At 47.2% G+C, this 26153-nt stretch overlaps 1 protein-coding gene across 1 annotated transcript in view; it reads right to left on the bottom strand.

Annotated features, from left to right (window-relative positions):
• The window catches only part of Cgnl1 (cingulin like 1), a 149387-nt gene that overhangs the window by 89697 nt on the left and 33537 nt on the right, over positions 1 to 26153 (bottom strand). The window contains exons 2-7 of the mRNA XM_028865572.1: positions 17560 to 19167; positions 16098 to 16192; positions 14281 to 14386; positions 6992 to 7093; positions 6070 to 6218; positions 4984 to 5119 (exon numbers count right to left, since the gene is read on the bottom strand). Of these exons, the coding sequence (XP_028721405.1) occupies positions 4984 to 5119; positions 6070 to 6218; positions 6992 to 7093; positions 14281 to 14386; positions 16098 to 16192; positions 17560 to 19152 (2181 nt within the window). The 5' untranslated portion in view covers positions 19153 to 19167. The remainder of the gene's footprint in view (positions 1 to 4983; positions 5120 to 6069; positions 6219 to 6991; positions 7094 to 14280; positions 14387 to 16097; positions 16193 to 17559; positions 19168 to 26153) is intronic.

Genomic DNA, 26153 nt, shown 5'->3' with positions numbered 1-26153 from the left:
ATCCATTCCGTGACCTCAGGCTAGCAGGCTACCCAGGGAGGGCCTTCACCCATGGAGCCGGATCAGCAACCCTAAATTATTTTTTCAGGTTAGCGTACTAAGTAATGAGTTTCAATTAAAAACAACTGACGAGGGATGTCTTTCCTTTCCTCCAGGATGAGCAGATCAGGCAAACAGGTGAGAGGTCATGGCACAGGCCAAACTCCAGCCCTGCCAGAATGCCGCCAGCAGGCACCGACGAGCTCCGAGGAAGCCTGGGGACCCATCCCTGAGATCTAAGAATGCTTGTCCTAACAGTCAGTAAAGGGACCACCTGGGTGTCTCTGCTCATCTCTCTTTGAAGAAGAGCAGAACTCACCAATCACTGTTGCCATTGGCGACCTCTCTGGGACTTGACAGCGTCTCCAGGACAGGGACTCCAGGGCGGCCCCTTCCTGCTTTTATTCTCCCACAGTTTCCAGTTGTCTTTAGATAGGGCAGTTCCTCCCCCACCCCTAGCTCCTGCAGGACATACTTGTGTTTGTGCTGCCGCCAAGGCGGGTCAAGACCGAGGATTTTGCAGCCCATTCTACACTGACAGGGTGTTATCTCCAGCTGGGGCTGTCGCTTAAGTGGACCACACCACACGAATCCAATCAGATTACACCTTGCCATATCACACAGTAGTTTCCAGAAGGGAGACCAACGGGCAATACGGTTTCCAAAAACTTCACTTCAATATGAAGGCTTAATTATATCAAATAAAGAGAGAGGAAAGTAGGAAAACTTCAAAACATAAGCAAATCTACAGTAGAGAGAAATGGACCTCTCTAGAAGCTACAACCAAAGGAAACGAGGGGAAGTCTGGCTACTTAGAGTCACTGATTCCCAAACCTTCATGCAGTCCAGATAGGCCCCATGTGATAAGGAAGCAGCCAATGGACGCCTAGTGTGGGGCCCGTGAGCCAGCTCAGCTGGTAAAGGCCCCAGCTCCCAAGCCTAAGCACTGAGTCTGGTCCTCAGGACCCATGCAGTAGAAGCAGAGAACGGACTCTCGCAAGTTGTCCCCTGACCTCATCACAGTACGCAGTGGCACCCACACCCACAAAAGAAACAAATGCAATAAAACCTTCTAAATAAAACAAAACAAAAAAGCACTGGTGCAGATGAGGAGCAGGATAGGTAAGAGCTGGGAAAGTTCATTATGTCCGGCACTTATTGCATGAGAATAGTGCTGTTGCTAAAGATCCAAACAAGTGAGGATTCAAAGAGACCAAGATCCGTTCATAAATGAGAAAGGCAGGCATTCTGAAAGGCTGACACACCTCCAAGATCACACATCTGGGTATGGGGAGCCGGCTCAATGAGTAAAACATCTGCCTTGCTACCACCAAGACCCTAGCTCAATTCCCAGAACACAAATACTTAAAAAGTGAAAGTCAGGCCTGGCGGCAGGTGCGCTCCCTCCCAGCTCTGGGGAGACAGAGACAAGCGTGCCTGGGGATCCCTGGCCAGACACCTTGCTAATCTGCTTGGCAAGCTCTAGGTTCATCTCAGATATCAAGGTAGGGCTGGCATTTGAGAAACAACAACTGAAGCTTCCCTCTAGAACCCACATGTTACAACACACACACACACACACACACACACACACACACACACACACACACACTTTTTTTTTTAATTAAAAAAATATATAGTTCTCGGGTCCTGGGGATATAGTTCATTTGGTAGAGTTCTTACTTGAATGCATGAGACCCTGGGTTCTATCCTCAGCCTCACATTAAAAAAAAAAAAAAAAGACAGGCAGAGTACACGTCTACAATGCCAGCATGTAGGAGGTGGAGGCAGGAGGATCAGGTGTTCAAGGCTACCCTTGGCCACATAGTGAGTTAGAGTGTTTGAATCCAGCCTGAATTACAAAAGAGAGACCATGACTTTAAAAAAAAAAAAAAAGATTCACAGACCCAGGAGTTCAACAAATAACAGCTCTTTCCTATTGTTCGTGCTTAGACTAAGAAAAACAAAATTCTCTACTATGCTTTCCTTCAAACTATTTTTTTTAACAGAGTCTCAGTATGTAACTCTGGCTGCTCTAGAACTCACTATGTAGACCAGGCTACCCTCTAACTCACAAAGATCCACCTCCTAAGCGCTGGCATTTGAAGCATGCGCCAGTATACCCAGCTCCCCACCCCCCAATATTATCTTATGATTCCATGTAGAGGTCTGATGCTCTTTAACAAAAAGTGATGGATTTCTGGGCTGGGATGAAGCCATGCCACAGCGTGTGCCTAGCGTACATGGGGCCTTGGCTTCAGTCTCCAACACCTTGGTAAGGAGAGAGAGGTTTCATGATAAATCTGAACTGATCCACAGGCTCACCGAGATCCAGGCGTCAACCGTTTTCCAACATTCAAAAGCTCATAGATTCAATGTCCATTGTGTTTTAAGAGACTGTTCTCAAGCAAAAGTCATGAAAACTTGGCCCCAATTCTAATCTGCTATCAGATTTCTCCAGGCTACTTCTTATTAAGATACAAAGAATGAATTGAAAGTGACGAGGAGATGGGATCTTCTTTATTGGTGCTGTGGAAACTGTAGATGGAATTGTAAAAAAGTTGCTGGAAAGTCTAAGGAAAGCGGGAAGGGATTTCCCGGGGCAGGCAAAACATAATTGGCGTAATTGCTGACAGTGTCTCTCCACCCCACTCCTGCGATGACATGGGTCACGTCAGGAGAGTGACAAGCAGCTAGGACCCCAACCGCAGGATGATTAAGAGGAGCCGTGCTCTGTTCCCATTCCAGCTGCGGCCTGAGTCCACGTCCTCTTCCCCCACCAGTACTACAAACCTACAAATCTATCACTGAATCAAGTTCAGAATAAACAGTCAATAGGCTGTGCTTAAGAGTTAAAGCTGGGGGCTGGGGGTGTGGCTCGGCTGATAGAGTGCTTGTCTAGCATGCAGGAAGCCCCGGGCTTAATCCTCTGCACAGTTTAAATTGGCAGTGGCGGGACCCACCCGCAATCCCCCCACATGGGAGGTGGAGACAGGAGGGTCAGAAGCACAAAGTCATCCTCAGCTCCATAGCAAGTTTGAGTCCAGTCTGAGCTACATGAGACCCTATCTCAAATAAAGTAAAATAAAATAAAATAGCAGGCAGGTCATCTTAGAATTGCTTCACTTTACAAAAATGTGGCTACTTTTCAAAGTAATTTAAATCGTGGAAATTATTCTTTTGCTCTGTCACTCAGAACTGCGCTGCACATGAAATGGGGGAGACAAAGATGCCGGGTGACACTTGACTGTGTCGAAGGAAAATATGCAAAACTAGAGCAAGGTGGAGTGGATGGAGAGAAGAGAGGATGGATACGGTCCAGGGCATGGCAGCAGAGACCACACGACCCAAGGCATAGCAGCAGGGACCACACGACCCAGGGCATGTCAGCAGAGACCACATGACCCAGGGCATCGCAACAGGGACCACACAACCCAGGGCATCACAGCAGGGACCACACGACCCAGGGCATCACAGCAGAGACCACACAACCCAGGGCATGGCAGCAGGGACCACACAACCCAGGGCATGGCAGCAGGGACCACACAACCCAGGGCATCACAGCAGGGACCACACAACCCAGGGCATCACAGCAGAGACCACACGACCCAGGGCATCACAGCAGGGACCACACGACCCAGGGCATCACATCAGAGACCACACGACCCAGGGCATCACAGCAGAGACCACACAACCCAGGGCATGGCAGCAGGGACCACATGACCCAGGGCATCTCAGCAGGGACCACACGACCCAGGGCATCACAGCAAGGACTTCAGGAACATCTTCTGTCCTCTGGGCTTCAAGGTGTAGTCCCTCTGAAAGCCTAAATTCTCCACTGACATCATTTTTTGCTGGGAATTTATCCTTAGGAAAAACTCTGTTTTAGGGAGGGGCTCATCCATCCCAGGCTGGCCTTGAACTCACTACATCAATTGTAAATAGACTCAGAGATAATAAGGGTTAAGTATTCGGACTCATTGTATTTATATTATAGAAACCATAAACGTGTTAGTTACTACAAGGATACAGTAACTGTGTCAGAAAGTTCACTAAATTAAAAAAAAAAGTTTAATCTTATCTGTAATTTAATTCAAAATAGTTCAGCCACACAAAAAGATGAGTAGATGAACAGAAAAACTAACGCAGAAATGACAAAACATTGCAACTCCTTAATCTGTGTTGAGAATTGATGAGTGCTAATATACTATTCTCTACCTATGAGTGTGTATGAGTGTGAACATGTGTGTGTCTATGAAAGCATGTGTGAGTGTGTAAGAGTGTGTATTTATATGTGAGTGTGAGTGTATGAGTGTGAATATGTGTGTGAGAGAGAGCATCTGTGAGCATGTAAGAGTGTGTGTTTCTATGTGTGAGAGAGAATACATGTGTAAGTGTTGGGATGAGGCAGGAGTACAGGCCAGACGTCATCTCTGGTGTCACTCCTCGGATGCCATCTACCTTGTTTTTTGACACAGGGTCTCTGGGCTAGGGGCTCACTGGATAGGCCAGGCTGGCTGGCCAGCGCACCCCGAGACCTGTCCATCTCGACTTCTCCCACACAGGATTATGTAGGCTAGGCTGGCTGGCCAGCACACCCCCGAGACCATCTCGACTTCTCCCACACTAGGATTATGAGTCCAGTTTTTTGTTGTTGTTGTTGTTGTTTTTAACATGGGTTCTGGAGATTTACCTCAGTTGCTCATGTTTGCCCAGCCAACACTTTATCGACTGAGCCATCTCCCCAGCCCCTAACATACTTACTTCCTATACTTATTGTTCATAACGGTTGAAAGCTTTCCTAAGACAATGGTGGACTCCGAGAGTCTAAATGCAGAAACCAGTGGAATGAACGCACACAACAGGAAGCGGCTTGTTGTGTCCAGCTCCCGAAGCTCCATCCTCCCAAGCAGGTGGGGTGACACCTGGCCCCCAGCCCCCTACCTCGATCAAGGCTCCCTTCTCCCTGTCCTCGGACCGCTTGGTACTGTCCAGTTCATCGTGCATTTCCGACAGTTGGTCCTGCAGGTCTCGGATCTCTGTCTGGTGCTGTTCGCGCTCCATCTTCACCTGGAACAGCCTAACGGGACAGGGGAGGTCCATCAGAGAGGTGCCTGGGATCCCTGGTCCCCACTTTCGGGCTGTCACATGATCATCTGCAGCCCCAAGAAGCCTCCTCAGGACTATGGTCTAATTTGGCCAAGATGTTAGATGAGAACTCAAACCAACAAAAGGGGACAGATTTGCAGGGACATTTTTTATCAGAAAGAGGCCATGAAGTACTAGAACTTGGACATAGAATATGAGGAAATGCCTAAAACCAAGGAGAACCCATCAGTCAGGACCCTAAAACAGGAGCACCATCAAGTTAATGTCTGTGGTCAATCTTGACTGTTAGTTTGATTAAACTGAGAAGCACCTAGGGGATTAGAAAATTACATCTCTGGGTGTGTTTGCAAAGCTGTTTCCAGAAAGGAAACCAGACCTTGATTTTAGATTCCTTTGCCTCCAAGTTTCACAGGATAATAAGGCAGGTGGGGTCTTAGAGTTACTTTTCCTCTCTACGGGATGAGCAGAAGTTTGAGTATACATCACAGAGACCAACCCATTGTGGACAAAGTGCTCAGGCTGAGAGACTGTGAACCCCACAGGCTAATGCACTTTGGAGGCTGGACCCAGGCTTCTGGAAACCTTAGTCATTAGATATCAGACCCCAGAATCCCAGTCGAAACCTTAGTCATTAGATATCTTCCCTCAGGGCCCCCTGCTTCTCATTTACCTGCCAGAATATCCCCTGCTGGGGCTAAAGCTACATAAGGCACACTTAAGGGATGTAAAGGGTTTTTAACAATTATTAACCTCCCTGCTTATAACTCTAACTGCATGATTTTGTAAGCGGGACAGAAAGGTGAGTGGCCTTGATAAACACTTGGAGGGCTAGGAGGCTTGAAAAGGACAGGAGGTTCTAGCAACATAGGACTCCAGAAGTCAGGGAGGGCAGGGGCTCCAGGCGGGCGGGCGGGTGCTCACTCTTCCAGGTTCTTCCGCAGCTCGTCTTCAGTTTCGCCCAGCCGTCGCTGCAGGGCGGCCGTCTCCTCCACCTGGCTCTGGTGCCGGCCTCGTAGCTCTTCTAAGTCCTTTCTCATCCTCTCTCTCTCCTCCTTAATGTTCTGATGGTTCTAACAGGAAGAAATGTGGTTTTAAAATACTTCTGCTGTCTATCAATACTGAAACACCACCTGCACCCTCTATGTATCTGTCTGTCTGTCCGTCTATAAGAGGGTCTCGCATAGCCCAGGCTAACAGCAAGCTGGCTGTGGTAGCCAAGGATGACAATGAACTCCTGATCTTTTGCCTTCACCTCCCAAGTGCTGGCAAAGCAGGGGTGCACTGCCATGCCTGGGTTATGAGGTCGGGGCTGGAACCCAGGGTTTTATGTATACTGAGCAAGCCCTTAACCAAATGAGGGACATCCCCAGGTCAGAAGCCCACTTGTGAACACTAATGCACTGTCCCTTCATTATTAAACAATTTAGTCAAATCGTGTAATTAAGGTTCAGAAGTTCCAGAAGGAATATGAACTGTTCAGATTTAGTGAATTGAACGCTTCTAAAAGAAAAACACAAACCCAGCTAGACCTGATTTTGCTGTTTCTATTACTTCAGTTTAAATGCTTTATGCGGTACCAATACACTTCGTTTCCCACTGGTCTGCCTGTCTCTACCAGGATTTCTTTTGCTCAAAGCAAACAGTTTCTGTGTGTTCTGGTCGCTTTAAGAAATTCTTTGGCTAGCAGCCACCAAATTCGAAGGAATGTGCTCAGGGCTGGGAGGAATGTTTCTTTTAGGAGGGAAATTTTTTTTGACTTTCACCTCACCTGGACATCCCAATGTGTTCTAAACCTCCTTAATCCGCCGAGACGGAAATGGGAAAATGTAAGAAAGCCAGATACCTTCGTCTCCAGCTGCAGCTGCCTCTGGAGGTCCGACACTTCTAAGATCAGTTTGTTCTTCTGCTCCAATAGGTCTTTGACTTCGGCGGAAAAATTCGAAGCCTGCGATTAATTACAAAGGTATCCTCAGTTAAATGCTTGAGATGCTTGGATTCTCCTCCCCCACGGTAAGATCGGGGATGTCACGGATATGACACAGCACCGACCATCGTAAGACTGGACCAAGCAGAACCCTCCCCCAGAGATAACGGGGATGCTCCTCACAATGTATTTTACATCTCCCACCACAGTCCAGGGACTGTTTCACCAGACTTCCAACATGACTGACACTTGAGAGAGGTGGTTGACTTCTGGGACAGCTTTCAAACATGTCATGAAATATGAAAGTACTAAATTTAGAACACCTGCCGGTGTGTGCACGTGGGAGCCCAAGGACAACCTCAGGTGTTGTTCCTGAGGAACCTTAAACATAAACAGAAAAAACACCACCTCTCACTGGCCTGGGGCTGACTCAATAGGGTAAACGCTGGCCAGCGAGCCTTGGGATCTTCTTTTCTCTGCCTTCCCAGGGATGGAATTTGAGAAAATAATAATAATAATAATAATAGGGTGGGGAGCAACTGAAGAAAGCATCTAATGTCGACCTCTGCCCTCCACATGCATGTGTACGCACGTGAACACACACACACACACACACACACACACACACACACATACACACACATACCTACCTCACCCCCCCCCCCCACACCAATACAATGTACACTACCAAGAGCAATCCCAGAGTGAACCATGGGATGTAGACAGTAAATGTGTGTCAATATCTGCCCACGCTAACAAGTGTACCGGAAGATCACAGTAGGGTAAGGGAATTTCCTGTCCTTTCTACTCGAGTCTGCTCTGAGATTAGACTAGCTCTAAAAACACCTAGTTTATCAGGCTGGAGATGTAACTCAGGACTACATATAACTGCCTGGCATACATGAGGCCCAGTGCTCAGTCCCCATCACCACAAACAAAACCAACCAACAAGAATAATTTATTACTGTAATTCAAGAGGAGAAAAGAGCCCAAACAAAGGGGATGAGCAATTCATGTTGAATTAAAAAGCATCTAGGAAATTAGATATCATAAGGAAAAGACCAATCTTGGGATAAGGGTATTAGGAAGTAAGAACACCACAGGAAAAAGCTATTTTTAAAAAATGATTAAAAAAAAAAACAAATTAAAAAATACCTTTTTTGTTTCTGAGACAATTCCTACATTGTATTATACACAAGGCAAGATTCCAAAAGTTCATCAGAAAAAGAGTGTCTAAGAGCCAGGTTGTGCTGAGCCAGGGAGACAGTGGAGTCCTAACTCAGTCACTATAGACTAAGCGTGGTTGACATCTTCCCATTCACTTGAGATCTGAGAAGGGGGTGCAGGTCACGCCACAGGAGGGAAGGTAAAACCTACTGAGACCCCCTCGGCCAAGCCTGAAACAACAGTGCCTAGAGAGGTGAGCTGCACAGGATTCAGCTCTCAGGAGAAAACTCCACGCCCTTTGGTGGAAGACAATCCAGGGCATGTGTAAGCTCTCATCCACCACCCAGCATGCAGGTAGAAAATCCTGGATGTTTAAAGCAACAGGACAAAAACTGACTAACACAGAAGGGAAGACGACCCAGACAGAGAAGTTAGATGAGAGGGGGTCAAAAGAGCTATGAATGATATTCTGTTTGTTTATGTTTTTGTTTTTCAAGACGGTTTCTCTGTATATCCTTGGCTGTTCTGGAACTCCCTCCGTAGACCAGGTTGGCCTCGAACTCACAGAGATTCCCCTGTCCACCTGCCTCTGCCTCCCCAGTGCTGGGATTAAAGGCGTGTGCGCCATCACTGCCCAGCTTGAATAATATTCTTTAAAACACAGGAAACGATGAACAAAATGGACAAAAAAAAAAAAATGATGGTTTCCCAAAGGTAGTTAAAATCTAGAAACACAGTCAAATGGACATTTTAGAACGGCAGCATGATACTTGAAACTGAAGAACTCATTAGGTGGCTCTTAAAACACTGGTCCCTGGGGGTTGGGGAGATGGCTCAGCAGTTAACACTTGCCTGGGCAAGCAAGAGGACCAAGTGTAGGTCCCCAGAACCCACACAGGTACCCGGTCAGTGTGGTGGCTCGCCTGTAATCCCAGCCTGGGAAAGTGACTAGGTGCCTGGAGCAAGCTAACTAGTAAAATGAGCCGTATCAGTGAGTTCTGGGTTTGATGAGAGACCCTGCTCCTGAGACTTTGGTTGAAGAGGCCTCCAGGAAGATTCTCTACATCAATTTCAGGCCTCCACACACATGCACTCGTGTGCACAGGCACACCACAAACACACATATGAGAAGAAAAAGAATCATTCTCAAAGAATGACGGGGCGGGGGGTGTCTTCAGGACATTAAAAAAAATAAACCTTTAACCTTAAAAAAAAAGACAGAGCCAGCAAAGAAAATTAATGAATTTGAAACATTAAGAGAAAAGCTCACACCTTTAATCCCAGTGCTCAGGAGGCAGAGGCAGGTGGATCCCAGTGAGTTCGAGGCCAGCCTGGTCTAAAAAACAAGTTCCTAAACTGTCAGAGATACATAGTGAGACCCTGTCTCAAAGAGAGAGGGGGCAAGGCGGGCAGTAGTGGTGCACACCTCTAATCCCAGCACTCACTAGGCAGAGGCAGGTGGAGCTCTGTGAGTTCCAGGCCAGCCTGGTCTACAAAGTAAGTTCCAGGACGGCCAGAGCTGTTACAGGGAGGGAGAGGCAGAGAGAGGAGAATATCCAGAGTATATGATATGCCAAATGAAACCAGACAGACAGACAGACACACACACATACACACACACACACAAAGAGGCACACAAACACTCACATAGACACAGATACAGACACACACAGAACAAGGGAGACCATTAAAAAAAAAGTAAAATACATGTAACTAGAATATGAAAGAAATATTCAAAACAAATGGCCAGGGTGTTTCAGATCTGCTGAGTGCCAGAAAATGACGAAGTCAAGAGTTCAGGTTAACACAAGAAAACCACATTCAGGCACATTACACTCAAACTTCCAAAAACCGGAAGATCGAATATTCAGAGCAGCTACAGAGAACAGATGTTCGGCTTTCAGCAGAACAAATCTAAGAATGCTGCCTGCCTTCTAGGGGAGCCACCGGGGTCAGAAGACGAATGTATCTCTAAAGTGATCAGATCAAACAATGCTCCCTGAACTAAAGAGCCTCAGACATGGGAGTGGACCAAGGGCGATCTGAGCAAACTCAGAGAGAGCTCACTGCCAGCAGAAAAGACGAGAGGACAGAATAGAACGGTGCCCTGGGACGGAAGAACACAGCCCAAGACAGGAAACACAGAAGCACAGGAGGAGGAAGGCTGCCACTGGAAGAAACCAAAATGAAAGTTCTGTGGCATACAGGAGAAATAGAGGGCGCGAATGAACGGGGAGAAGGTTCATGCTTCTGAAGGGGACCAGACCCATGAAGACGGCAACCTGCACAAAGTGATATGCACAGCCCCAGTCAGCCCCAGACAAATGTCCTTGTTGTTCTCTCCCCTCCTTGCTTTGTCTTAAAGAGTTATTATTGCTTTTTTAATTATGTGTATGTGTGTGTATGATACACATGTGTGCAAGTGTGTGCAGGTGCTTACAGAGGCCATAGGTGCCTGATCCCCTGGAGCTGGAGTCGGTGTGAAGCACATGACATGGGTGCTAAGGAACAAAGCTCAGGTCCTCTCCAGAAGCCCTCTCTCCAGCTCTGCCCACCTCACCCCCACCTCTGGGAGTTTAGCATCTGTATGGGAAGGTGAGAGACTCAGAATGGCCAACTTGAAGAAAAGAAGAAAGGGATGAAGTGGAAGGCAGACATTACCAGATGTCAGAGCCTACTGTGAAGATCCAGGCCACATCTGCATGGAGCTGATGCAGAGGAGGAGACGCAGAATCCATGCAACAGAACAGAGGGTCCTAGCGTGGGTCTAACACTGGGGCCTCGTGTGCACGACTGGTAGGAGTGTTGATTGTCCCACCACTTCCTGGAACCATTCACAGAATGCTGGAACCATTCACAGAATGCTGGAACCATTCACAGAATGCACAGCAAAACGTCTGCCTAATGTACGACCTGGAGTTCGCTCCTGCTTCTCTATGCCAGAGAAATGAGTATGTATCCACTGAAAAAGGGCATGAAAAATAAAATCCAATGTCCACTGTAGCTTTATTGTTAAGAGTCCCAAGCTGGAAATAGTCACCAGAAATACACTAGTGTGTACACACACACACACTCTCTCTCATACACACACAAAACAATATGTAATAAAAAGTAGTTAATATTAATGAACTTCGCTGACACAATATTGAAGAAATAAAGCTGGACAGACAGTTAATCAGGTGACTATATGAAATTTAAGTAAAACTAACTTAGGTGATGGGTGTCACAAAAGGATTACCTCAAGAAAGAAGAGATATGACTGACAGGGAAAGAACATTCAGGAAAGTTCTGGGTGAAGGGCACACCCTGTCTGAGTAGGATTTGCACAGATGCAAATCTGTGTTAAAAACACAGCAAACTACACAGTTAGGATTCGCGCTATTTACTTTAAGTTCGACTCCAATAAACCAGCATAAAAGTCTTTGTTGAAAAAACACCTGCTGTGTGACATTCTCCAGAAACCTGTGTGTCTGAGCAGTCAGCCCTTCCATTTCCAAACCTCCCTTGCCCTGGGGGAGAATGTTCCTGATGGCCAGCAGACTTTCATCCCCCCACCCTCAGCACAGGCCTGTCAGCAAGGGCAAATAAACACACTAGGGCCAAACTGGCTCTCTCCTTCCAGTCGTTGCGTTCCCACCAAGGAGAGGGGCCAGATAAAACAGTCCGTTCGGAGGTCTGGGGTCTGATCTGAGTGTGAATATCAAGGGCTCCTGTTTCCTCTCTACCATGGAAATGATAACAGGATGAAGCTCTCAAGAGGAATTGGCTAAAATCCTGCAGTTAAGTGGCAGGCGAAGCGATAAAAGCAGAAATCTAAGCTAGAAGAGGCAGAGTCAAGGCTCCCAAGTCACTGATCCGGGTGAGGGTTGTATATCATAAACCTGCAAGAGGCGATTCTCATGGACTGCGGGGACCGGCAAGAGAGCCCCGCGGCAAAAGCGCAGGAGTGCCAAGTTTTCGCCGTGGAATGAAGGCAGTCCATCTTAGAACCTAAATCCACATACAAAAGAGGAACGGGGGAAGGAAGGGGAGAGGGAGCTGGGGAAGAAGGCAGGGAGGAGTCAAAAGGAAAACAAAACTCTATCACTTTGCACTTTCTAAGATGGTCTCAGTCCATAACAAAAACGCTCTAACGTTCTCCCCTAGGGAATCACGTAACACACACACACACACACACACACACACACACACCCCAAAAGATAAAAGTCCAAAATTTTGTCAGCAAAGGATTCGATTCAGAACACAAGAAGAAGGGGGACACTGTGCATGGTGCCAGAGATCTCATCCTGCCTTTCTCAAGCCAGCAGGGCTTCTTAACTGGCCTCTCTCTAATCTTGCCTCTCTCTAAAGGTAGCAAAAGGAACGAACTTTTGCAATTTGTGTCTATCTAAGAGCACTTGCCAGGCACACAAGAAGCCCGGGTTCCATCCCCGAACTATATAAACGGGTGTGGCAGTACACACCTGTAAACCCAGCACTCGTGAGCTGGAGGCAAGAGAATCACAAGTTCAAGGCCAGCTTTGGCTACATGAGATCCTGTCTCAAAAGAAAATAAAAATACCTAGAATGGAAACGTCCCATCTAGCTCTCTCCACATCCTGGTTTCGTGTAGCAACTACATAAAATTACTTCAAGAAACATAAACATGGCAGACTCACAGTTCTTAATATTGTCTGTGCCATTCTTCCAACCTAGAATATCCTGCCTCCCTGCCTTCTCACAAAGACCGCTTTGACCTTAGACATCCTATTTGCAGAAGGGACACACGGACTTCCTCAGTTCCGGCTAATTGCTCCAAGTCCATAATCCATAATGACAATCTTAATATCAAGTCCAAAGGCTGTGCCTTCCCCACAGCATGCAAGTAAATAAAAAGCAAGAATAGTAGTTATGATTTAAATTTAAAACCTTTATCAAAAAATACTAAATTAATGTTAAGAAATATGAGAGATTTGATCCCAGTGCACTCTGGAGGCACGGACAAATGGATCTGTGAGTTTGAGGCCAGCCTGGTCTACATAGTGAGTCCCTGTCTCAAAACAAGAACTATCAGAGAGGAGGATTGATTGGGAAAACAACTAAAATTCATTATATATGCATATGAAGTTGCCAACAAATTTTTTTAATGGAAAGGAGAATTAGGTACAGAAAGCTGTGTACAAGCAAATTGTAGTTTTAAGTTCCCAAATCAGAATTGCAGTCCTGTATACATACCACACATACAACACACACACACACACACACACACACACACACACACACACACACACACATTCTCCACCACCCTCACACTCACAGCATAGTCACAGGCATGCTGAGTATTTGCATACATGTGCAAACTTGTGCACACACACACTCATATACACACACTCACCACCACCCTCACTCACACTCACAGCATAGTTTCGGGCATGCTGAGTGCTTGCACACCTGTGCAAACCTGCACACACACATACACACGCGCACCCTCCACCACCACCTTCACACTCACAGCATAGTCACAGTCATAGCCACAAGGGCTAGAGCTCGTCTAGCCGATCATTCAGCTGATGAGTGAAAACATTCTCTGTTTCAGCTGGTCATGACTCCTTCTCCAAGATAGTTGGCTCTAGAAGTATTTCAGATTTGAGGTTATTACTTTGGGGTTAGAATATCTGCATGAATATAATGAGATATTCTATAAACACGAGTAGAAATGCAAAATTCATTTAAGTCACATAAATTTCTAATACACAGAGCCCAGAGGTGATTTGATCTGATGGTTTTAACAACTTTCTATATGAAAAGAAGTTTGTGATCATGTTTCATGTATGTGGTCAGGTGTTGAATTTTCCACACGAGCCACGTCAACACTCAAGAAGTTTGGGGTTTTAGGGTGTTTTGGATTAGGCTGAGTTTAAAGCGAGGCTGGTCATCTGAGGCACCGCTTTCTCCCTGAGGGGGACATCCCACTTACTGCTGCTGGCAGCAGCTGAAGAAACCGGTCCCTCTCCACATTTCACGTTAAACACGCCCTACAGAACACAAACGCTACAGCTTACCTGATTATTTCCTTGCGCACTCCCTGCTGCTCGAGACTTTAAGGTCTGGATTTTCTCAAAGACCAGGTTGACTTTCCTTTTGGTGGCATCGTCATTGTCTGTGCTTCTGCAAAACAGCAGCAGAGAAGGCATTATGGGATGAGGACATCGGCCTCAAAGTCTTCTGCATGCCCGTACGCTCACAGCGAGAGCCCTTGAAGATATCCTGAAAGCGCTCTGAGTGAGTCCAGGCTCCAGACAAAACCAGCGTTTGATGGGCAGGATGGAAGGACACTGCCACTCCATCTCGGACAGAGATGTTCATTCCTGAGCATCTGAGCATGACAGACGCAATCTGAAACACGCACAGTGAAAGCGCGGTAAGCTGTCGCTCAACTCAGTGCTCACATTTGTCCCAGAGGGAATTAAACACACACACTCATGCTTTGCAATCTCAAGCTACTAAAATGTTGAAGGACTTGTAACTGATTTTGCCCCTGTTTAAGAAAAAGAAGCCCCAATACCAAGCTGGCCCAACAGCAGCCCTTTGTCCCGACTGCCACGGTTAATCAGCTCCTTTTACCACACCCCTGGCAATTAAGGGATTTAAAATAAAATTCCTTAAACAGGCACCTACTATTAGCTTTGGTCTCATCTGTCTCTCAACAAATCAAGTGAGAAAGACGGGAAAGAGAGGGGGAGGGGAGGGGTGGGAGAGGGAAGAGGAGGAGGAGGGGAGAGGAAGGAAGGAAAGAGAATTTAAAAACCACAGTCTTCTACCTTAATTTCACAGGGGGAAGCCTGTAAAAACCCTGTGGCCATTTTTAAGGCCCTGTGTTGTGTTCTGAATCCACGTTGCCAGCTCTGTCTGGCTGACAAGTCAATCACAAATCACAGAACACCAACACCCGATGACGTTGACAGCCGCACGTCTCAGGCGGCTGACTTTCATTCACGTCATACTTGGAAGCCTTTCTTCTAACCATTCCGTAAGAGGACTGCCGTAGAAGCTTCAGATTCCTGCTCCAGAATCCCAGCATGGCGGCATGGAGGACAAGAACCCAAGTGTCTGGAACTGAATTTCCAAGATAAGCAGGGCAAACATTGTTCTCGGATGCCTCCCGAGTGCTTGACCATGGAAGCCTGGGTTCAGGCCAGGCCTCCCTCTGAGAGAAAGGAAGAGCTTTCATTTGTGATTTCCAGTAAGGACTGATGGAGACCTCAAGGTGGGGCTGACCGGTAGACCTCCCATCCCTGAACTTGTTTTGATGCAGTAAAGGTCCTTTTTTAAAACATTAATTTAAGGCAGGGGAGAGTAAAATGCTGAGGGAGAACCCTAAATACACAAAAGTTGGGCATGGTGGCACACATCTGTAGCCCAGGGGTTGGAGGCAGAGACAGGCAGATCTCAAGGGCTTGCTGGCTAGCCAGGCTAGCTGAAACTGGGAGTTCCAGGTTTAGTGAGAGATCTTGTCTCAAAAAAAAAAAAAAAAAAAAAAAAAAAAAAAAAAAAAAAAAAAATCAAGATGGAGGGTGATAGAGGATACCTGACTTTGACCTCTGACCCCTAAATGAACACAAATGTCAAGTGTACCTGTACACACATATGCACACATATGCATTTCTCACGGACACACACATACACAAATAAAACTCTATTTTTAATTGACTTACAAAGAACATCCTTCCCTACCCGCTATACCTAGTAGGAAACTGCCTCCATAGAGACGAGCCTGGTTCAGGTAGAACAGGAAAGAAAAGTTAAATACAAAGCCTCAAATACAGTCTAGAGCCCCACCAAACACAGCAATGACTGTTCTCCAAGGAAAACCACGCACCCTTCTTTGAGGTAATTGTAAAGGATCTGCTTGGCCGTCTCTTCGTTGGTTTGTTGCGTGAGCTCCTGCTGGCCCTTTAATAGATCTGGTGTGGCCTGGAAGATAATGAAGTTTGTTATTAGACCAAGAGGGTGACACTCCAGGGAGACGGCAATGACCTTGAAGCAGAGGTGGCCAGCACACTCCTTTCCAAAATCAATCCATCTGGCGTCCGTGAGCTGTGGACCCTTGGGCAAGTGACTTCTCATTCCCTGGGTTTTCTCAATGGTCAACGAAGGTTAATAGCAAAGGTGCACACAGCTGTTGCAATGCTATAATATCATAACCCCTGGAAGGTACCAGCCTTATCATTGTTTTTATTACTGTTATTATTTTTTAACTGTTACTATCAAAACACTCAATGTGCCACTTAGACTCTATCACTTTGCAATTAACCTAAATTAAGATTAACCTGATTTCTCAGACCAGAAACCAACCTAGCCACCTAATTTCAAGAATAAAAGTAGCCAGGTGGTGGTAGTGGCGCACGCATTTAATCCTAGCACTCGGGAGGCAGAGCCAGGCGGATCTCTGTGAGTTCGGAGTCTACAGAGTGAGTTCCAGGGCAGGCACCAAAACTACACAGAGAAACCCTGTCTCAAAAAAACAATAATAATAATAATAATAAAAGTATATGGATGTAAACCTAACCTCAGAACCTGTGTGTTAAAACTCATTCTGTATACATCCAGACTTCACACACAAAAAGAGAAATGGAGTCTCTCTGTGTACTATTTGACAGAGAAGTTCATAGAAAGTGAACCTGGCAGCATTCAGAATAATCTAGAAAACTATACAGTTGACAGTAGGACATAATCTGATAAATAATAATAATAATAATAATAAGAAGAAGAAGAAGAAGAAGAAGAAGAAGAAGACGACGACAGCTGGGCCATGGTGGTACATGCCTTTAATCCCAGCACTCAGGAGGCAGAGGCAGGAGGTCTACACAGAGAAACCCTGTCTCAAAAAACCAAATAAATAAAAAAAATTAGATAAACAAAATAAAACAAAATGTGCAAGAGCTAGAGAGACGGCTCAGTTTGGGAAGTGCTTGCTCTAAAGCGTGAGGATCCGAGTTCGATCCCAGCACCCGTGAAAAGGCCATGCATTGTACCTGCCTGTCATCCCAGCCCTGGGGAGGTGTGGCTCCATCAGTGAGCTCCAGGTTCAGTGAGAGATCCCACCTCAAAAAGAAAGGTGGAGAGAGAGAGAGGAAGACACCAGATGACAGCCTGTGGCCTCCACACACACATATGCACCTGCACACCTATTTATGTGCACATGTATGCACATGTGTGCTTACACACACACATACACACACACACACATCAAATGTGCCATTACTGATTCAAGACTTAGGACACTCACTCCGAAGGCACATTGCCTCTACCGCTTTGAAAAGGAAAAACACAAGGGTTACCTGCGTATTCGAGTCGGAAGGAAATGTCTTCACGGAAATTTTCTTGGCCCCAGAATCAGGTGTGGCGGCCACAGCCCGGTACTGTAACATCAGCGTGGCGGTGGCTATTTTGATTTCTTCCTCTTTTTTATTCGGTGCTGGAAGCGAGGAGGCACAAGCCACCACACTTTCCTGACTTCCTTTGTTCAGCGCTTTCCCGTCTTTGTTCTGCAGGGGAGGCTTGGGGTGGGCACCCTGAGTGGTACCCTGCAGCTTTGCAAGGGTCGAGCTGGGACTGTGCTTCCCACGGTGCTCCGGGGCCTGCGACCTCTGCGGGAAGACCTGGGACGGCCGGAGGAGGTGTTCGCTGGACTTGCCCAGGTTCCTGCTGAACTCGGTGAGGTATTCTGTATTTCCCTGGAGACCGAACGGAAAGGCACTATCTACGCTTCGAGATCTTTTCCTGTCATCCGGATTGATCCTGTTTCTCTTCCCAGACCTTCCTCTTCTCTGAAGCCCAGGCTTTTGGTCAAATTTTTCGATTAACTGGTCCACCCCGGGAATGGAGCAGGTGTCAATATCCCGCCCAGTTCCCGGCAAGAAGGGGATATACCTTCTGTTTTCATGGCGGTTGACATTGTCAGCATGGATGGCGCATTCCTGATCATCGAGTAAAAATCTGTACAGGGAAGTGGCTGAGGTGGGAGTCGTGGATGACGAAGATGACCTCCGGGACCGCGCTCCATCCAGAATGGGTCCTGCGGAATCTTGTCGCCGGAAGGGTAGCACATCTGGCCTACTTTTCTTGGTTTCAGAGTAGGCCTGTGGGCTGGGGGCGGTTGGAGATTTCCGTCGAGGGGAAAGGGCCTCCTCTCCCGCCCCCTCCTTGGCGCACCTCTGAACATTCACGCACACTGAGGTCTGCTTTTGGGGGTCTTCTATGACCACGGAGCTGCAGAGACGGATTGCTGTCGTGTTGGTCTTAGTTAGGTCTTCCAAAGTAGGGCTGTTGGGCTGGGAACCGCAAGGTTTGGGAAAGCAATTCCGGGGCTTCTTGCAGTTGGTCCCTTCTTCCGGTGCATTTCTCAGCCAGGGACTCTCCGGAGGGTGATGCTTTTCCGAGTTCACCTCATTCTTTTCAGGGTCATAGGGTTGCAGAAGCTCCGGGTGCTTCTGAAAATTGAGCACGTGGGGTAGTTTTGGGGGCCCGTCTTTGCGTTCTACAACTCCATTCCTGCCCTCATGGAGCGAGGGCTGCTTCTGGTTTCTCATCGGGCTGGTCTGCAGGTATGGGTTTTCTGGAAGCTGCAGTTCCTCTGGACGGTTCTCCTTCAACCCGGTCCCGTTGCTTGGATGTAAGGACAAATTATTTATCATTGAAGATGGAAACGCTGGCCCGTTTTCTGGGAAAGGCGTACCTGCTAGACACCGTTCAGTGTTGTTCAGGACTATATAGGGGTGGCCATCAATTCCCTGGACCCTAATACTGACGCCATAGGAGCCTGCCTTTGAGGGCTGGGAATTCCTTGGCTTTGGGGTGTCGTCACTGGCAAGTCTCAGGTGGACTCCATATTCCTGCTGCACGTGTTGGTATTCACCAAAATACAGCTCCATGGTTTAGAGTCCCGGCTGGCAGGAGGAAAGAGAACATTGTATTTATTAGACCACATCTGTCTAAATAAAGACTAGGATGATTATGGGGGAACTATCAGGGTTCAAAGCCAGCTGGACACTCTAACCAGAACAGAGACTTTAGAACCCATGGCTGAGTACTGTCCTGACCCACACTCCTTTCTGGATGTCCTTGAGCCCCAGTGATGGCCGGCTGGCCAACCCTGGCTGCCGTCCTGGTCTGAGGGCAGACTCTGGTGTAATGACCTGGCTTCTGGCATAGCTCTGCTCTGGTTTCCAGCTAGTCTGCTCACTTTTTTCCCCTTAGTAGGTTTCCTCACACTTGGTGCTATTTATTTTTAACCAAGAGAGTGTTCTGGTTGCCAGCAATCAAGAACAAGGTACTTTTCCATGAAAATAGGTAAGAGCTAAGAAACTCTGAGGCTCATCTTTAGTCTTCTCTTCCTCTGACAATTTTCCTCCCCAAACACCATCAGCCTTTTTAATGCACATCTGACTTTAAAATCTTTTACATTCATTTATTTTGTGTATGGATATATGTGTATACATGTGTATAGATGCATATTTGCCACAGTAAGCACGTGACCGGACGACAATACACAGGAGTCAGTTCTCGGCTTCTATTTATACCCTAAAATTCGAACTCAGGTCATCAGGCTTGACAGCAAGCACTTTTTCCTACTGAGGCATCTAACTGTCCACCTCTGTTTTTTTTTTTTTTTCCCCTTGAGACAAGGTCTTATGTATCCCAGACAGGCTTCAGACTTGCTATGTATCCCAGAATGTCCTCCACCTCCTGAGCACTCAGATTATAAGGTGTATCATCATGCCTCGTTTACACAGCACTGACAAACAAACCCAGGGCTTCATGCATGCTAAGCAAAGCTACCAACCAGGCTACATCCCAGTTTGCCTAGCTTTGAGATCTTTAATGCTACCTAAATGTAATGTTTAAGGCATGTTTTACTCTAAAGAATTATTTGAGAAAATAACAATGAGGATAAATGATGGAATTTTAAAAAAAATCTTTCTTCATACCAAAAAGTTCACCAGGTATATTCATCTGAAAAGTGTTCCTGAGGGTTAGGGGTGAGGGTTCAGGGGTTGGGGGAGGATAAGACTCAAAATCTTTATTTTGTGATGGGTCCTGATACCACACCAAGAATCACGGCCTCCTCCTAAGCAGGGTGTATGCATGCCACCTGCATGCCAGATGCCTGCAGAGCTGGCCCAAAGCAGGACAAGGGCCATGCCCTACTGCAGAGTGCCTCAAGCAGAAACCACCCTGAGAAACTGCAGCAGCCATGGAGACCCCCAGGAAACCTTCGACTGCTCCTCACAGATAACAACCATCTGGTTTCTGTCCCTCTCCGGGGTCTTCCTGAGTCTTCCTTTCTATTCTGCAATCAACTCTGGTATTGGGTTTCCCAACAAAGTTGTGTGTTACAACCGGTTTCAAGTACATGTGCACAGAGTTTTGCAAAGGGACATCATTCCCTGTATCCAACCGTATCTGTGTTTCCTTCTATATCCGATTTGTGCTATGAAAATATACACGAATATTTTAGTTGTTTCTTAAAAAAAAAATAGTTCTTGGGACTGGAGAGATGTCTGAGTGATGAAGGACATGCACTGCTCTTTCAGAGGACCTGACTTCCTCTCCCAGCAACCATGTCAGGGGGCTCCCAACCACCTGCAACTCTAGCTCAAGCAGGCCCCACGCCCTCTTCTGGACTCTGAGGGCACTGCACTCACATGTGTACAAACATCCGCACATACCTCTTCTTGAGAAAAGCCTACTCATTGGCCACCCCAACTACAAGGGCAGGTTGGAAAAAGAAGTCCTCCAAACTGGTCATTGTCACTCCACTGCCGGGCTGCACGCATGTCTACTGGTGCCATAAGACGTGGCAAAAGACAATTGGAGGGCCCAGCTGCCATCAGTGCCCCTCAGTCCACACACTACTTGTTCCAAGTCCATTGGTTTTCCCTGATGCTGCTGGAGTCTGGGAGAGGTTCAGGGAGAAGCCAGTCCATCTTCAGGGTGTTGAGAACACTCTGAGGGCTGACCACTCCAGTTCCCCAAGTCCTTAAGTGATTCCCTGGATCTTGACCCTTCTCCCCTGCCTCCTTCGGTAATCTAGGGCTGCATCTCACAGTCAGACCAGGCAAGATGCTGCAGGCACATGGCGCTTCATTCTGCTGGTGCAGTGGCTACCCCCGCCCCTCCACTAATCCGGCACCCACACTCTTCACCTGTTGTGGGTCTCGACCTGTTGATTCCTTTACTATCATTTGAGGAGGGCTGGGGAGACAAACCTTTGAACTTAACTAACTTGCATTGAGTGTGTGTGTGTGTGTGTGTGTCCCAATGGTTTGAATTAGGCTTGTTACAGGAAGACCTACTGATGTCCTTAAACAGAGCAAGTGGGCTGGCAATGGGGAGGGCAGGAAGACTGTTCTAAAGACAGATAACCTTGCCTTGGATCCATGAAGCAATGCATGATGGACAGTGCCAAACTCATCAGTCACATCTTGACCCCTTTCTCAGCAGAATCATCATGGATTTCTTTCTGTTTTTCAAAGTCCATTACAAATCTTTCATGGTCAGTGCTGGGGACCAAACCCAGGGCCTTCCAGGTGCTAAGTGAGCACTGGACCACTGAGTATACCTTAGCCCTGTGGCTTTTTTTTTTTTAAGAGCCTCTGTACAAACAAATTCATCCACTGGGGCTCTTTTTTGTGTTTTATCTACCCAAGGGAGTTGCTTTTCATTCACCAACAATCTCTCCTTATGGGACTCTTCAATGGAAACATTTCTTCCGATTGTATTAATGAGAAGCTCAACTAGGGTTTTAATAGTCCTTTGCCACACTTACTACAGTCAACACTAATTGCATCTCAGTCTTTGAATATGGCCACCACGGTTTATTCCAATCCCAGCTCCAGGTTGGTAAAGCAGTCCACGTATCCAAATTTCATGAAGCAACCACAATTCACATTTCCTCGACCACAAACCTCAACCAGATATTTTCTCAGCTGAGTGCCTTAAGCAAATGTTGATTTCCTACCCAATCAAAGCATAACCACTGAATTAATGAGTGAATTAACCTAAGGACAGCTGTTCTCCACTTCCAGGCGCCAGGCCTGGTGTAAGATCCTAACACACATCACAGACACATTTGCCCAGTCAGGCAGCCCCACCAAGGGCTTACATAATCTGGCAGTAAACGCTGATCAATTGCCAGGATGCAACATTGTAGCACTTTGGCAATAAAAGCAGTGTTTTGGAGTGGAAATAAGGCTTTCTGAAAAGGCTGCTAAGTGATGATAATCGCTTTAGTTAGTGAGATCAATGGGCATGTGTGTGGGAACAAAGACGCAGCTCTTGGCAGAGCTCAAAACCCATGCCAGATGGAGATGTGTCCTCTCTCTGGGCCATCACACATGACCAGGGAGCATGATTAGTCACGTAAGCCTGGTGCATGCATCCCTGCTTCTCCTCGCTAACTCCCAGCGGCCTTGCCAGGCACACAGAGGGCAGGCATCCTGGCTCTGAGGAAAGGCAGCCACACCATCATAAATCTTCTGCAGCTTCCTTTCCTAGGACAGTGATGCCCAAGCCTGCAGCGTGGTGCCTGGCATCGGAGTTCGGGGGACTCATTTGATGTGTGTGGATAATTCCACTTTATCATAACGACTTAGTTAACACAGCAACGAAGAGGGAGGTGGGAAGCTGGAGAACCTCAGTGCGCCTTTGAGCAAGTCCAGGAAGTAAGAAGTGAGCTGGGAACCAAAAAGTAATCCCCCTGAGTGTGATGCTGTGGCTGTCCAGTCAGAGGGAGGCCACTGCCAGGCTAATACGGAATAAGTTAAAACTTCAAATGACAACATGTTTACCCCTAGAGGGCATGCCTGAAGGGCCAGAGGGAAGGCCAGAATTTTGTTGTCTTCATCAGTAAAGTGCCTGTCACACAAGCATGAGGGCCTGAGTTCAACACTCAGGATTCCTTAAAAGAGTAATTCAGAACATAAAAAAAAAAAAACCCTGAGTATCATGATGGTGATGATGGCCTGCGCTTGTAATCCCAGTGCCGGAGAGGCAGAGGCAAGCGGAGCCCTGGAGTTTGCTGGCCAGGCTTGGTGAATCCCAAGCCAGTGAGAGACCCCAGAGTCAAAAGAAAGGTGGGTGTCACCTGAGCAATCACACCCAAGGCCTCCCTGGCCTCCATGTGTATGCACACACTCACACATACACATACATGCACACACACACAGAACCACCATTAAAATTGAAGGGTAAGAGTGAGCCACTAGAAGCCTAAAATGAACAAACAATACACAGAGCTCCTCTCCATGTCCCCAAAGCGGACAGAATGCCACAGCCTTCCCTAAACTAAGCATTGTGTCCCATGGGCACTTCCTGCAAAGACAGAAAGCTGACAAGAGTTCCATGCCCCCAAGGCAGCCTCCTGGCGCCCAGGAGAGCCTTTACAGCTCCCTGGGGACACCATCTGGAAAAGGAAGGTGAGGTCTGAAAAGGAGCGCAGAGCTCAAGGGGGCTTGAGTTTTGAATAACCTTGACAACAAAATTGCCTGGTTTTTAAAAATATTTTTTAACTATTTTTCAATTTTGAATGTATGTGTGTCTCTCTCTTGTATGTTTGTACACTTGAGGGCAGGTGCTCTTGAAACCTGAAGGGCATCGGATCTCTTGGAGTTGGAGTTACAGGAAGTTCGTTATGAGCGGCCTGATGTGGGTGCCAGGGACCGAACTTGAGTCCTCTGCAGGAGCCACCCTGAAGAGTTGAACCATCTCTCGAGCCCAAGTTATTTTGCTGTGGGGGTTGAGGGTAGGAATTAGTACATCTTTAGTACTGAGTGCTACAGCTGTCTGTCAAACCCACCTCGTTCAAGAGAAATGGCACAAAAGAAGAAGAGAGGTCATGAGAAGGGAGGGTCCTTTTCCCAGGGCTGGAGACCATAGCAACTCAACCGGGGCTCTCAAGATCAGGTCACCTGGACTGACCCATACAACATATGCGTGGACTCTGGTGACTTGAGGACCGTCCTCTGCCCTCAGGACGTCCACTTTCACCTTTCTGCCTGGATGGGCCTCTGGCTTCTCTATCTCAGTAGCAGACAGATCACCTCTCTGATCGCGGCATGTTTATGTTCCCAAACAGAATTTTAAAATCCTGTGACTGTGCTGGAGAGATGGCTCAGTGGTTAAGAGCACCTGTTGGTTCTTGTAAAAGAACTGAGTTAAGTTCCCAGCACCCACGTGGCTGCTCACAACCATCTGTACCTCCAGTTCCAGAGGACCCAGTGCCCTCTCCGGGCCTCCAGGGCACTGTATGCATGTGGTACATAGACATACATGCAGGCAAACAGCCACATACATAAAGTTAATCTTCCCCCCCCAAAAAAGGTCTGAGCTGAGAAGAGAATATCAAAGGTCATGTGCGGTCCCTGCACTTCCAATACACACCCACATTTGGTAATAAACACAGTGAGGCCTCATGTACTCAGGCTCTGGAGAAATAAAGAATTCATGCTCAAAATAATACTTAAGGTATGTTCACATCTTGATCCTTATGATGATTTCTAAAAGCTTCAGAAATAGAGCCAAGATGCAGAAAGGCACGGCAGTGGACCAGGGATGTGATTCAGTTGGTAGAGTACTCACTTAACATAAACAGGGCCGTGGGTTTGATCCCCAGCAGCACATAAACCCAGAGATGGTAAACCGTACCTGTCACCCTAGCATTGGTAGGTGGAGGCAAGAGGATCAAAAGCTGAAGCCCTTGGCTCCATAGCAAGTTTGGGGCCAGCCTGGGCTATGTAAGACCCTGTTTCACAAACAGCAATGAATAAACCAAAAAGCAGAAGGGAGCTGGAAAAACGGCTCAGCAGTTAAGAGCACTGGTTGCTCTTCCAGAGGACCTGGGTTCGAGTCTCAGGACCCACATGGTGGCTCACAACCATTTGTAATGCCGGTTCCAGGAGACCCCTTTGGCCTCTGGGCACTCTGGCAGAAGTGTACACACACACATACACACTCTTCCCCCGCCCCAAATCTTTTAAAGGGTAAGTAAACATATTTTAAAACAACAGAAAGGCTCAACCAGAAGAGAGGAGGAAGCAAGAGAGGGGCGGAACCTATTTCTCATTCAGGGATTAGAGTCAATCCCAGGCAGATACATGTGTCCACCTCCCTGAGTGTTTTCTTATCTGAGATCAGGCTAGCAAGGAAGACTCTATTATGAAAAATGAGAACGCTGAGTCATCTGCCTCGCATGCTAAAAGAAAGGGCTAGAATCTGGAAATGAAGAGCACCAACATTGTATTATGGCCACAAGAACACTGGTGTTGCTCATAATGCGGTTTTAAATACTTATGAGGCAGAAAGTTCCACTCTTGACCAGACAACACCAACATTCCAAACTAATTTATTAACTGATTAAGAAAGCAGAGGGCAGGGAACCTCAAGCACGCTGCTGCGTCCACAGATGAGATGCCATAAACATTGCCAACGGACTAAATGGAGCTCCACGGTGCCCTGGGCACAGCCAAGGTCTGAGGCAGAGACACCAGCTCCTACCATCTGTGCCTTGGTCTCCTGCGTGGAGGGAGCCCAAGGCCACACAGCAGAAGGATAAAGAAGCACCCCAAATCTCCAGCCCAAATCCGGCTTCTGAGGCTCCCTCAACACCACACGCCTACAGTCACAAAATAAAGCTTGCTGACCCACCCTGACAGATCTAAACCTATACTCAAGCCAAAACACCCGAGGAAAATAAATCACTTCCTAAAACCACGTGGGGTCTTCTCAGATTTCTGTCTTGTCCCAAGTAACACAGGTCAGCCCAGCATGGAGAAGCTGTTCAAACGCAGGACATACCTACACTGCGCCTACCTGAGCACTGCCACTAACCACGGAGCCAGGGGTCACAGGGAGGGGACATCCTGCAGATAACCAG

This window comes from Peromyscus leucopus, chromosome 7 (assembly GCF_004664715.2).
Source record: "Peromyscus leucopus breed LL Stock chromosome 7, UCI_PerLeu_2.1, whole genome shotgun sequence".
Lineage (NCBI taxonomy): Eukaryota > Metazoa > Chordata > Mammalia > Rodentia > Cricetidae > Peromyscus > Peromyscus leucopus.
Note: the sequence above shows the minus strand (reverse complement) of the source record. Positions and strands in the feature narration are given on the sequence as shown.